This window comes from Podarcis tiliguerta (assembly GCF_965153285.1).
Source record: "Podarcis tiliguerta genome assembly, chromosome: 8".
Classification (NCBI taxonomy): Eukaryota; Metazoa; Chordata; class Lepidosauria; order Squamata; family Lacertidae; genus Podarcis; species Podarcis tiliguerta.
Window position 1 is genome coordinate 48,072,755 of NC_139541.1, and position 12,373 is coordinate 48,085,127.

A 12,373-nucleotide genomic window follows, 5' to 3' on the forward strand; every position below is an offset into this window, starting at 1 on the left:
TCCTTCAGGGAACATGCTGATGAAGCACACACCTCCCCCACCAGTCAACAGTAATGTGCAAGTGGGACCACCCACCTATCAGTCACGTGGCATCAAAATGACACCAGAAGATTGGAAAGTGTCAAAATTGGCCTGCAGGGTGGATGGGTGAGATAAAGATCTGACCTGACAATCCAAAAAGTTTCTCTATCCCTGGTCTAAAAAAAAAAGGGGGGGGGAGTGATTTGTAGATGGGACCAGTTACTAAAATGACACTTAGACAGAGATAAGCATTAGGTTGGAACATAGGATAATAGATGTCAAAATATGCAGTGTTAGGATAACAGCTAGGGCCAGAGGCAGCTGTATTAGTGTAGAATCCTGAAACATTGGAAACTATTATTTAAGAAAATGTTACTCAATTCCTCACTTAAACAGGAAGCAGACCACTCCAGTGTGAAGCAGAGCTGGGGTTGAGTAGGCATACAAAGGGAGAGTCCTACTGCTTCCTCCAAGTCAGTTGGTGGCGGCAGCAGGAACCCTATGGACCCAGTGGAGTATCTGTGAGGGCTTATCCTTAGGGACAACCTAAGGACTGGCCCTTGCAAAAAACTGCAGGAACATCACAATGGGCAAACAGTCTGACCTAGTATGGGGCAGCTTATGTATTAGAACCACCACAATCTTTCTTAAATTTTTTTTTTTTTAAGGATACAGACTAGAGACGTAGTTATAATAGCTAGGATAGTTCCAACAGGAATAGACTTCTGGGCATCTTTGAGGTCTCCAGATCGGTTTGAGCCAGCCATGATCCCTTAAAAGAAAAGCAAGAACGTAGGAATGAGAAGCACTTCTCCCACCCACAGAGTTCCAAAGTGCCCAGAGGTATAAAAAATCTGCCCGTCTCCGTATTCTCACCTGTCACTGAAGGGAAGAAGATGCCAACGAGCACTGTGAAGGAAGTTGCTATGTCTGCATAAACGTAAAGGTGAAGGTTGCTCTTATGTCCAGCCACATCAACAGATGGGCGATCAGCTTTCTCCAGAATCTCACCTTTCTCCAAGTAATTGCTCCAGATGTTATCTGGGGTGGGGGAGCAAAGAGTGAACAAATAACTTACTGAATGAAACATCTGCTCACTTTCTTTGTTAGGCACAAGGAAAATGTTATCAGAGGATGATTTTTTAGGAAGTCCAAGAAATATTGTATCAGGTATCCTATTGTTCAGGAGTATCTCTCCCTCTTTCTCTCTCATATATATACACACAAAGTCATTGGGGGGGGGAGTGCACCACCCTCTTTGAATTCTGTGGTTTTACATATGAAGACATAATAACAATCATCAGTTCCTTAGCAAGTCTTAAAATTAGGTAAATACAACCTCAGATGAACAACAGGACATGACATATTACACCGTGTCATAATTTAACATTGACTCTGGGCGGGGGGGGGGGGGGACAAGTTTACCCAGGTTCTGCATCTAAAGCAAGTGGGTTCTACAACTTGTATAAATCATATAGTTTTTCCTTCTGTAGCTAGGAAAAGCAAAGAGCTTCACAGGAAGACCCCATATCTCCACACTATGACCAATGGAAATCTCATTCAGAACTCTTTCTACACACTAAGCAGTTAAGAATTTAGTGTCTTGAATTTCTTTTTTAAATCCAAAAGAAGGAATATTTTCAGGATGGTTAATTCTGTACCTGATCCTAAGTACAAAGCAGTGTGCTGCAAACATTCAGGTGTGTCACATCACTGACTTTAAGCTCATATTTTAAGCCCACATTTTCAGTGTAACTTCTGGCATACCCTTTAGTCCTCTGTACTATTTTAATGAAACCTAAGTATGTTTAACTGAAGGAAACACACATTCTTCCTCTTTTTACTCTCCCTTCCCCACTCCTCCATAGTCTCCCCTGTGTTGAATTTCAGGTTGCAAGCGCCTTTATAAAGCACAATGCACACTGCTTGAGAAACAGAAATAATTTGAAAGGAAGGAAGCAGCCTTATGCAGAATCAGATCACCAGTCCATCTAACTCAGTGTAGTGTCACACTAATTTGCAGTGGCTCTCCAGGGTTTCAGATAGGATATTTCCTTTCCTATAAATGCTAGGGGTTGACACTGGGACATCCTGAATGCAAAACATGTGCTTCACCAAGGCCTTTGGCCGTAACCAGTGCCAATGCCATCATTATGCCAGCTAGGCCAGTGTGGTGTAGTGGTTAAGAGCGGTAGTCTCGGAATCTGGTGAACCGGGTTTGCGTCTCCGCTCCTCCACATGCAGCTGCTGGGTGACCTTGGGCCAGTCACACTTCTTTGAAGTCTCTCAGCCCCACTCACCTCACAGAGTGTTTGTTGTGGGGGAGGAAGGGAAAGGAGAATGTTAGCCGCTTTGAGACTCCTTTAGGGTAGTGATAAAGCGAGATATCAAATCCAAACTCTTCTTCTTCTTCTTCTTCTTCTAGGCAGCCGCCTACGGCACAGATCTCACAGGGGCACATGACTGACCTCTGAATGGCACAGTTTTATACTGATTCCTTTTCATTATATCTGATATGTTTCTGATAATATTTCACTTTTATTTTGCATTTTGAATGCAGTTTCTCAAAGTTCAAACTTATTAAAAGCATATGCTCAACAATGTGGCAAAAGAGGCTAGTTGGCTTGGCAACTATATCAACTGAACAAGCCCAAGCATCAGCACTCGAGCTGGAGGAATTGGTGACAAATTTTGCAAAGGAAAAGATTTTGATGTGCCTGGAATGGAAACTTTGAAGAGACTTGCATTTTAACATCACAATTCGCAAGATTATTCAAAACGATTTGTATGATAAAACATTTTCTTTTGCATTCGAGAAAGATTTTCAAAGATTGTTGCATGACATTGCAATTTAAAATAAATTTAGCAATTAGGTTTGGGGCTTTCCATTTTTTCTACAAACCATCTGTTTTGGAAAACTGAGGTTAGCATTTGCGGGGGGGGGGGGGGAGTGTAAGTAGTTAGCCTTGCCAAGGGTGCATAATATCCTGGCACTGGAACTGGGCATGTCTCAATAATAGTGGAGAATCATATGGTAATATCTTTGCCTCTACCTTTCAAAATGCCACTAGCAGCTCCAGGAATCCCTACAATCTCAGTAACGTTGTTGAACTGGAAATACTCATCACAGAATCCAGAGGTTATATTGAAGCCTGGGCAGAAGAGTTCCGTCAACTGGGAGGGCACAGTGACGTTGCCAGCGACTGTAGTTTTGGCACAAACATCAAACTGGTCCCTTGAAAGAGTCCTGTTGCCTAACATGCAAACTCTGGGAAGACACAAAGGTTTGCAGATTTGTTATATATAAGCTTCATAGATTTCTTGCAAATCCACAAAAGAAAAGCTCTCCCCTGAGGTCCATAAGAAAGCAGCAGAAAGTAGATCACTTTTGAAATGCAGGAATACAACAAGAGCTTTGCTGGATCAGACCAAAAGTCCACCACCTCCTCAAGAATCCGGCTTCCCAGTCAGATGCTCCCAGGAAGCCCAAGAGGAGGCCATGAAGGAGCCAGCCCTTTCTGGTTGTTGCTCCCCAGCAACTAGTATTTGGTGACCTCTGAACCTTAAGTTTTGACAAAGCTATTATGATTTGTAGCCTTATTCTCCATGACTCTGCCTAATCTTCTTTAAACTCATCTAAGCTAGTGGTCATCAGCATACTTTATGACACCAAATTCCATAAATTCAGTTTGTGTTATATGAAGTAGGTAGGTGATTGACTGATTAATCTTGTGCTGATCAGTGCAAGTATTAGAAATGCACATTAATTCTACAAAACACTACCACTTCTTTTCTCTGTCATCTTTTCGTGTTCTATACTACAGAAAACTACCCTCAAGCATTTTTGTTTTTCCATGCAGAGAAAAATGCAACCTAAACATTTGGAGGACCCTTTTCTGCACTTTTCCTTTACTCTAAAAAGGCACTGAAGGTCTTCTTTTCTCTTAAATGCTCATTATCTCTTGCTCTTCCCTATGTTCCTTCCCTAAACTTGCATTTCTCCCTCCCTTAAAATTAATCTAGAGGCGGGAAAACTTTTCTCTCCATTGAGGGCCAACATTTGTATTTTCATCCTTATTTTTCAGGTGAGTGGACTGGATTGGAAGGGGCAGTATTTCATTTGGTAAAAATAAATTTATGCAGGTTCCCCTCTTTTCCCAGCTGTATGGGCTTAGGGGGGGAAAGCCCCATCTCCCAACCCAACAGCTAGGATTTTTTTTCTTTTCATTGATAGCACTATTGTAAGATTTCAAACAACTCTGTTTCAATTGTTGGCATTTACTTACGGAAAAACGGGTGGCTCAAAGATGGATTTGATTGCTCCAGCATAGATGGACATGATGGATATTATGACACAAGCCAAAAACAGAGATGCAAATTTGTTGACATATTTCACGCCTACAAAGACCACCACAGCCATGAACGTGAGGAACAAGGTCCCATACACTCGCATGTTATTCAGCGTGGCGTTGGAAGTGTCGTGGGCCCCAGTTGGATGGAAAATGGCCGCTTGAGGAGCAATGTATGTCTGAAACAGTTAGAACACAGTGTCTACAACAAAAAGAAAGCAATTTATGATGTCCTTAGGTTCAACAGGACATCCCTGGCAAAACACATATATATCCAAACTAAACCAAATTTACGTGTTGAGTAGCCAATGATCATAAACAAACATGAACCAAACAATTTTTAATCAATTTTGCAAGATTCCACCATGTAATATGTCTTCACAGTGGTGCCTTCCAAAGTTTAAGGAAGTTCTGAAGGCTTAACTCTGCTCAGTGACTTTCAGAGAGTAATCTCTCTTACAGATTTTGTGCTGTGGGGGTTCATGGATTTTAATGTTGCTTTACTACTTTAATTTATGGAATTGTTTTTGCTTTTGTTTTCTTCCTTTATTTTTTATATTATAATGTAGCAAAACAATTTTAGATGATGTGAAATCTGTATTGTGAATATAATTTCTCGAAAAGCAGGATATACATTTAATAAATAAGTAGATGAAATACCCTTAAGGTATTATTTTAAGGCTCTCTGGAACTGTGAGCAAGGCAAGCAAGGCACTGGGCTTTGTTAAGGAGGCAGGAGGGCTCTGGGTTCTGCTAGAACCCTTATGACTCCTCAAAGCTGGGTAGGAATCCCAGCATGGGGGGGGGCAGTTCTGGAGGGTCCTGACTTTACACATTTTTTTGTCTATATGTGAACTCCTGGAACTGAACCCTTGTGTAAGATGAGATTTGCCTGTAATTCTAACATGTTTCATCTTTCCCTGAAATGTATTTGTCACTACTTACTAGCAAAATTTCAATGGCACCAAGGATGTACATAGCGCCTGCGAATGTTGTCCCCAAGTAAAAGCACAGTCCCACTGCGCCACCAAATTCAGGCCCCAATGATCTTGAGATCATGAAGTATGAACCGCCAGCTATAAAGTTAAAGAGAGAGAAATGTTTTCTGTAGGATTACACAAAGAACACTTGTAAGCTAGATGTCCAAAAAGAAGAATCAGAAGAAAAAGTTGCTTTACGTAAGTTAGGTACATTTTTTTTCTATGCTTATTGAAAACAGGCATCATTTTCGTAACTAACAATAGCTCTGCTAAATGAACTCAGTGAATACAGAATGTTTCAGAACTTGGCTCAAATAAGTTTTGCTCTTTTGTTTCCCAAACAAAAAAAATTGCACCTGAAATACTAACAAATTTATTATGACATAAGCAAGTGTTTCTCAAACTTGGGTCCCCAGTTGGTGTAAGAAGTGGAAAGAAAATATAGGTTAGTATGCAAACTCATAGTGGGGTTTTTTTTTAAAAAAAAAGCTCTCAAACTGCAGTGCCTTCTCATTTGAAATATTGCTTTCATAACTACAAGGGAAATTATCTTTTCCATAAAAATGAAAACAGGCCCATGGGATTCTAGAAGCAACCGGTCACCATTGGGATTGTGTGAGCACATGCATACAGGCACATGTCCCCAGTGCAGAACAGCATTCCCAGTACAGCAAAGTATATAAATCTATTAGCACCAAGTTCATTCGGTTAAAAGGGAACAGAGGAAAAAGAGAATTCAGCCATCCAAACCATGCCAAACCTAACAGCTTGCATTTTCTTTCACTCACAATGTAACCAGGCAAAAGATATCACCATAGCCAATTGTAGGTAGGCATACTCATTCATTTTGGCTTAAGTGCGAATTCCATACAAACTAGTGCAATGAACAGAGGTCAAACCTTATAGATTACATTCAGGATCCATGTACAAGAGAAGCTGATCTATTAAGTTTGAAAGGATACATGCTTCCTGTACTCATCTACTTGGTACACGGATTCCAAGTGGTTTAAAACAGAATCTACACTGGTTAAGTTACACAGTACCTGGAACGACACCATTTGTTGCAATAGCACTCATCGATATGGCTGTCAGCATAGTCTGTGAATAGGGGGAAAATGGATGTTTACAAGTAACCTTTGCAAGGAAGACTACAGCTGCTCCACTATGCTACCCTTCCTCCACCTGTTGCTCTTCAGATATTTTGAACTACAACTCCCATCATCCCTGATCACTAACCAAACTGGTTGAGAGCACAACAGGCTGTACTATGAAGGTAGAAACCACCAAGTCTGAAAACACAACACGTTTTGGTGAATTCCCAAAGCCCCTCTCTACTCACTTTCCCTCTTTGTGTGAATAATGTGTGAAGAGGACTTATTTACTTTATTTATTATTACATTTATATCCCACCTTTTCTCCAAGAAGCTCAAGATAGCACACACCTTTCTCCCCATCTCCTAATTTTATTCTCACAACAAACTTGTGAGGTAGGTTAGACCGAGAGATAGTGACTGGCCCAAGGTCACCTTCATGGCTGTGTGAGGATTTGAATTGTGGTCTCCCAAATCCTAGTCCAGCACTCTAACCCCTACGCCACACTGGTTTAGTTTGTTGCCTTTCAGCTGCCTGGCCACTATTACAAAGTGGAGATAATGCACAAACTTTTACAGGGTTTTTATTAATTTTTCCAAGGCTTTTGTAGTGGACAAGAGTGTGCTAGACTTTTGTCATTATCGTTCTCCTTTCTGTGTTCTGTAGCCAAAGTATTAGATTTATAGTGCTCTCAGTGAACTATAGTGCCCTGCAAGACAAGTCTCTTCCACAGAGCTGGCAATTTAGACAGTGGGAAAGACAAAAAGGAAAGGGGTCACACAAGAGAGACACACAGAAAAAATAAATAGCCAAGTCGGTTGAGGCACTGAGGCACCCAAGCAAGGTAAGTGAGCAGACATTCCCCCAACTAAACACCCACTGTTTTCTATCTTTTAGGAAATAATACGGATATTACATGATTGGGCAAGGAGTCTTATTAAGCAAAAGGAGGCAGGCAGGAAGGCATCTTGAAGAGAAGAGCTTTGCAACAGAGTCATGTACTCACACAGCAGCAGCAGATTAAGACAATCAGGAAGGACTGCAGAACACCAGCCGTTCCCACCATCCATGTCAATCGCAGGAAGAGAATGACTCCAAATATATTCTGCATACACGGCAGGTAAACACCCATCAAGGTGCCCATGCTGGGTGACTGAAAAAGACACGAGGTATGTAAATCAAGCCTCATTCCACAGTGAGTAACTCAGTAGTATTGCATGTACTGGTTATTGGCATTGATCCAGGGATGTCAATTTGGCATCTGTGAGCATTAGTGTGGCTGGAAGTACTTCCTAGGGTGCCTAAAAAGGTCTTAATAAGCATCTATCCCAAAAAAACACGAGGATTGCTTTTTCTGCCCATTCCCTGTTTGCACTGGCTCAGCCTTTCTGACATTAAACATGACTTTCCTACATAAAATGTGCCACCTCAGAGATCCTTGCATTTCACTGGGTGCCAGAATTGGACAATCTCCCTCTGTTCTGTTCTGAACAGTTGCAAATAGCTTCTCTCTTGTAGGAAAGTGCAGTGGGTGGCTCAGGTACTTGACCCCTCAGTGTAAGTTGTGGGTCTACTGTATATGAAACAACCTGAATTTACTTGAATTTGATTACTGAACATAAGTATAATAATCAAAGTTGTTCATTCTGGGTTTTGGCCAAAAGGATCCTGCTATGTCTTACAAACACTAAACACACAATAGAACTTGTGTCTAGGGTCTAAACTGCAGCACAGCTTCTAGTCTTCAAAAGACTATCTTTCCCTTCCAACCCTGCCTGCTGGCCAAGGACTTCAATGAGAGTCCTGCTACCTTTAGAGGTTAGATATGTGTCAACCCTAAAACAGGGCCTTGTCAGTCGTGGTGCCCCCAGGCTTTGGCATTCTCTTCTGAGAAATGTTTACCTCCTAGAAATGCTACTGGGCAGCCACCTTCCCTCCATCTCAGCACCAAGTTAAAATCATTTTAAGAACTTGAGCATTCAGAGAGAGAAGAGTAGGAAAGTTTTAAGGTGCTGCTGGGATTATAGCTATTTTTATTTTAGAATGAAGTCTGTATTTTTAGTGTTTTAATTAATGTTGTTAGCCACCTTGCATAGGCTTGTAGAAAGGCAACTAACACTTCTGAAGGGCCAGCAATCCCAAACCACTCAAACTACCACTTTCTCCACATCTCTTTTGCCTCTAGAATGGGAAACAAGGTGCTGTGTGTGTGTGTGTGTGTGTGTGTGTGTGTGTGTTGTTATTTGCCTTGTCAGGCGGAAGGGACAGGCATAGGAAGGAGACTCTGCTTGCTGACCCTTAGGGTCAGGGAAGCCTGTTGTTCACAAATGTGGAGAATTATTCACAATTAATAGCCTCTCAAACAAACTCCAGGGGACAAAATTGACTAAAACCTCCATTGATTTCTCTGTATAACAGAAATAGCTGCTATAGTTCTGAATCACAACAGAATCAATGCCCTCTGCTTTGAAATTAAAACATATTGAGCTTTTGTGGCTTGAACATAGAAGGGAATCGTTATTCCATGATGGATATAGAGGTTAAGCTTAAGCCCAAACATCTGAATTAATAAGCATCTACAAAAGTGTGACCCATAAATGGGCTGCACAGAACCCACGGGAGGGGGGTGACTAAAGAGGTCTTAACTGATGAGTAGTGTGGATTTCAACATTGCAAAATGCTACTACATCATGCTACAAACAGCAAAAACAAAGAACTGTGCCCAATTGAAATGTATTAGTACCAAGCCCTAAATGGCTAGTGACCCAGGTACCTAAAAGAGCACCTTCCCCAATGTCAATCACCTCAGGTGAAACCTTGGTGGTGGTACTGTCACTGGGGCACCACCCAGCTGGCATTGACGTGTGTGACAGGGCTTCTCAGTTGCAATTCATCTGTCACCCTCACTGAATTTCATGAGGAATTTAAAAATATTTCTGTTTACTCAGACATTTTATGCCAGAACCTGGCAACCCTGAAATTACCAGCAGAGAAATATGATGGTTTTAAATAGTTTTAGAATGTTTTCAACTGTTTCTAGAATTTTTTTAAAAAATGATATTGATGTTGGGCTTCTTTGGGAGGAAGGGTGGTGTATAAATTGAATAAATGAGGAGGAGGAGGAGGAAGATACTACTTCAACCAGTAGTTGTAGTTGTTTTAATTGAGGGGGAAACCCTACATACTTTTGATATTTTCTTTCTTGACCCTTCTGTGCTTTCCGCTTCCTCATGTTCCTTTGCTCCTTGAGTGAGATTTGTGTAGCTGACCAGCTTGCCAAGCAGGGAAGAGACCTTTGGCCGAATATCCAATTCCTCCTGCAAAGGAAACACAAGATGGTGAGGTTTAGTAATGACAGTAAATACTTAGCATTTACATAGTGCTTTCCGTGCTCAAGGCACTACATTTATATGACCTCAGAAATGGTTACAACAGCCTTTGAAGTAGACCCATGGGATTGTTTCTATATAATGGGGGGCACCTCTCTCCAACATGCCGCCTGCAGATTGATGAAGTCTCAGAGCTTGTTATTCTGCACGTTTCCTGCCAACCACCTCGGCTGGCAGAATTGGCACTACCACAGGTACCATGAGAAGAGAAGACTCCCTGGAAAAGACCCTGATGTTGGGAAAGATTGAGAGCACAAGGAGAAGGGGACAACAGAGGACAAGATGGTTGGACAGTGTTCTTGAAACTACCAACATGAGTTTGACCAAACTGCGGGAGGCAGTGGAAGACAGAAGTGCCTGGCGTGCTCTGGTCCATGGGGTCACGAAGAGTCGGACACGACTAAATGACTAAACAACAACAGGTACCACATAATACCCACTCCACATTTGTGTAGCGTTCCTCAATTGTTTAGCATGGCAGTGCCTACACTTTCGAACTCCCTGCCTATTGAGATTAAGCAGGCAGCATCACTGCACGCTTTTCGATGCTTGCTAAAAACATATATGTTTAGACAAGCCTACTCAGGTGCTTCAAAAGTTGAGGTAATTTAATCTGTTCTAGTATTTTTATTTTTGTATGTTTTAAGCAGAGTTGTATTTTTTTTCTTGAAATCAAGCAGCATATAAATTTTATTAAATAATGAATGAATGAATGAATTTAAACCAGCAAGCCACCCCCCCCTACCAGCTAAAGACCTTTCACACAGAAAGCATTCCTTACAGGTGGTTCTGACTTGCGCTGACTGACTGTTCTTGCATTTTTCCATACAGAATTACACAAAGTATAATTGTGGCGCAGGCCACAATAAATGTGTTAAGTTTTTAAGAAGGTGTCATAAAACTTTCTGCAGCAGACCAACACAGCTCTCCTCTGAAATTCAGTGGCAATTCAAAGTTCTTCTGAGTTGTCTATGCTATTTTAGGGTTATTGACCCTTAATGTTTTTGGTGATTTATTATTGTAAGCCGCTTTTAGTGCTACATCTGGCAGATACTTACAGCTGATAAAATGATCAAACAAAGAACCAATAAAATAATGTTGTCTGGGTGGAGAATGACAGCAGGCTCCACAGTGTAACTTATCAAATTTGAAGCCAAGCAAAGATTTGAATAAAGATCTACCCATTTCTGCCTTTGTTTCCCCTCACCAGTTCAGCCTGCAGGTAAACTCCCTGATGTGGTCTGAAAGAATATGGGTATATATATGGCAGACCACACACACGTATATATGCCCAGCTTGGAATAATATGGGTAAAAGTATATTGCTGTTGCTAAGCAACTATATCATACACCAGTGACTGTAAGAGGCACATGGGACAAGGAAGGCCTAGTCCCTCAGCAACCTTCCAAGCCCTGCTTCTGGAACTTTCTGCTGACATTACAAATAAAAATAAATGACTTATCTAGTCATACACACACACACACTTCTGCAGCTGTAAGGAAAAACCTGCTTTCAGGATTCTACTCAGCTGCTTGCAAAGTAATAAGCATGCTCCTGGCCTTACCATCTTCCAAAAGACACTGGGAAAGCTGATAAGCACTGGGCCTCCAGTTTAAGTTTGATAAAATAAAACATGTCATGTTAAGAATAAATGTAATGAACAATTTCCAGAGGCATACCTGTGTTAATCTATTGCAGGAAAAAAGAAAATAAAAAGAAACTGTTTCTATGTCATAATAAAACATGTTAGTCTTTAAGGGGCCACAAAACTTTTAGTTGTTTCAATACAATTAAACAACTGATAACCTATTTGGTTACATGAAGTTTATGCTCTGGCTGTTGTGCAATGATTTCCTGCACCTTTATTTACCCCTTACCTTAAAATATTATTTGTTTGAATTTCTGTTTTTTACACTTTGATATGCTTTTATATTACTGTTTTACTGGTTTTCAGTTGTATTTTTGTTCTAATGATATTGTTTATTTTTATGTCATACAGCACTTTGAGACTTTAAGAGGTTTATAAATGCTTTTAAATAAACAAAAATATGGGCCTACTTTTAGAACTTCTACAACATAATTCTCTCAGGCACATCATCGCAGTACTGGCATCTTGCCTGTCAGTCTTTGATGCCACAAATGGGATTTGCAGAGGGTCCGGATGTTGGCTGAGGGGATCTGCTAAATGGACACCAAAGGCGTAGCTCGGCAAAAGAAGTTTGCTGGAGGGTTTGCTTTCAAGAGGCAAACTGACATTTGCTGAAAAAGCAAGCAAGTCGGCCAACCTTTCCCAACAGTTACCACAAAGATGTTTTTTTAAAAAATACAATGCAACACACCCAAAACAAAAACAAAAGGGCCGACTGCTGGAGCCAAGTAGAACATTCCTCACAGCAAATGGGAAGCTTCTGAAGGAGCTAATGAACTGAGGAGAGGCCTGCTGAGGCAACCTCAGGAGACCTGAAGGGCCATCTCCATGGAAATGCTTTGTACAAAATGGAGCAACTCACTTGAAACCTGATGAAGCAGCTGCTTGCTAACA

The 12,373-nt window shown here is 41.1% G+C and overlaps 1 protein-coding gene across 3 annotated transcripts in view; it reads right to left on the reverse strand.

Annotated features, from left to right (window-relative positions):
• Positions 1 to 12,373, reverse strand: part of SLC12A4 (solute carrier family 12 member 4) — a 66,361-nt gene that overhangs the window by 21,111 nt on the left and 32,877 nt on the right. For all 3 annotated transcript variants that reach the window (XM_083452614.1, XM_083452613.1, XM_083452615.1), the window contains 8 exons: positions 9,628 to 9,759; positions 7,449 to 7,595; positions 6,394 to 6,448; positions 5,316 to 5,446; positions 4,308 to 4,549; positions 3,075 to 3,289; positions 898 to 1,062; positions 695 to 793 (listed from right to left, as the gene is read on the reverse strand). In XM_083452614.1, coding sequence (XP_083308740.1) covers positions 695 to 793; positions 898 to 1,062; positions 3,075 to 3,289; positions 4,308 to 4,549; positions 5,316 to 5,446; positions 6,394 to 6,448; positions 7,449 to 7,595; positions 9,628 to 9,759 — 1,186 coding nt within the window. The remainder of the gene's footprint in view (positions 1 to 694; positions 794 to 897; positions 1,063 to 3,074; positions 3,290 to 4,307; positions 4,550 to 5,315; positions 5,447 to 6,393; positions 6,449 to 7,448; positions 7,596 to 9,627; positions 9,760 to 12,373) is intronic.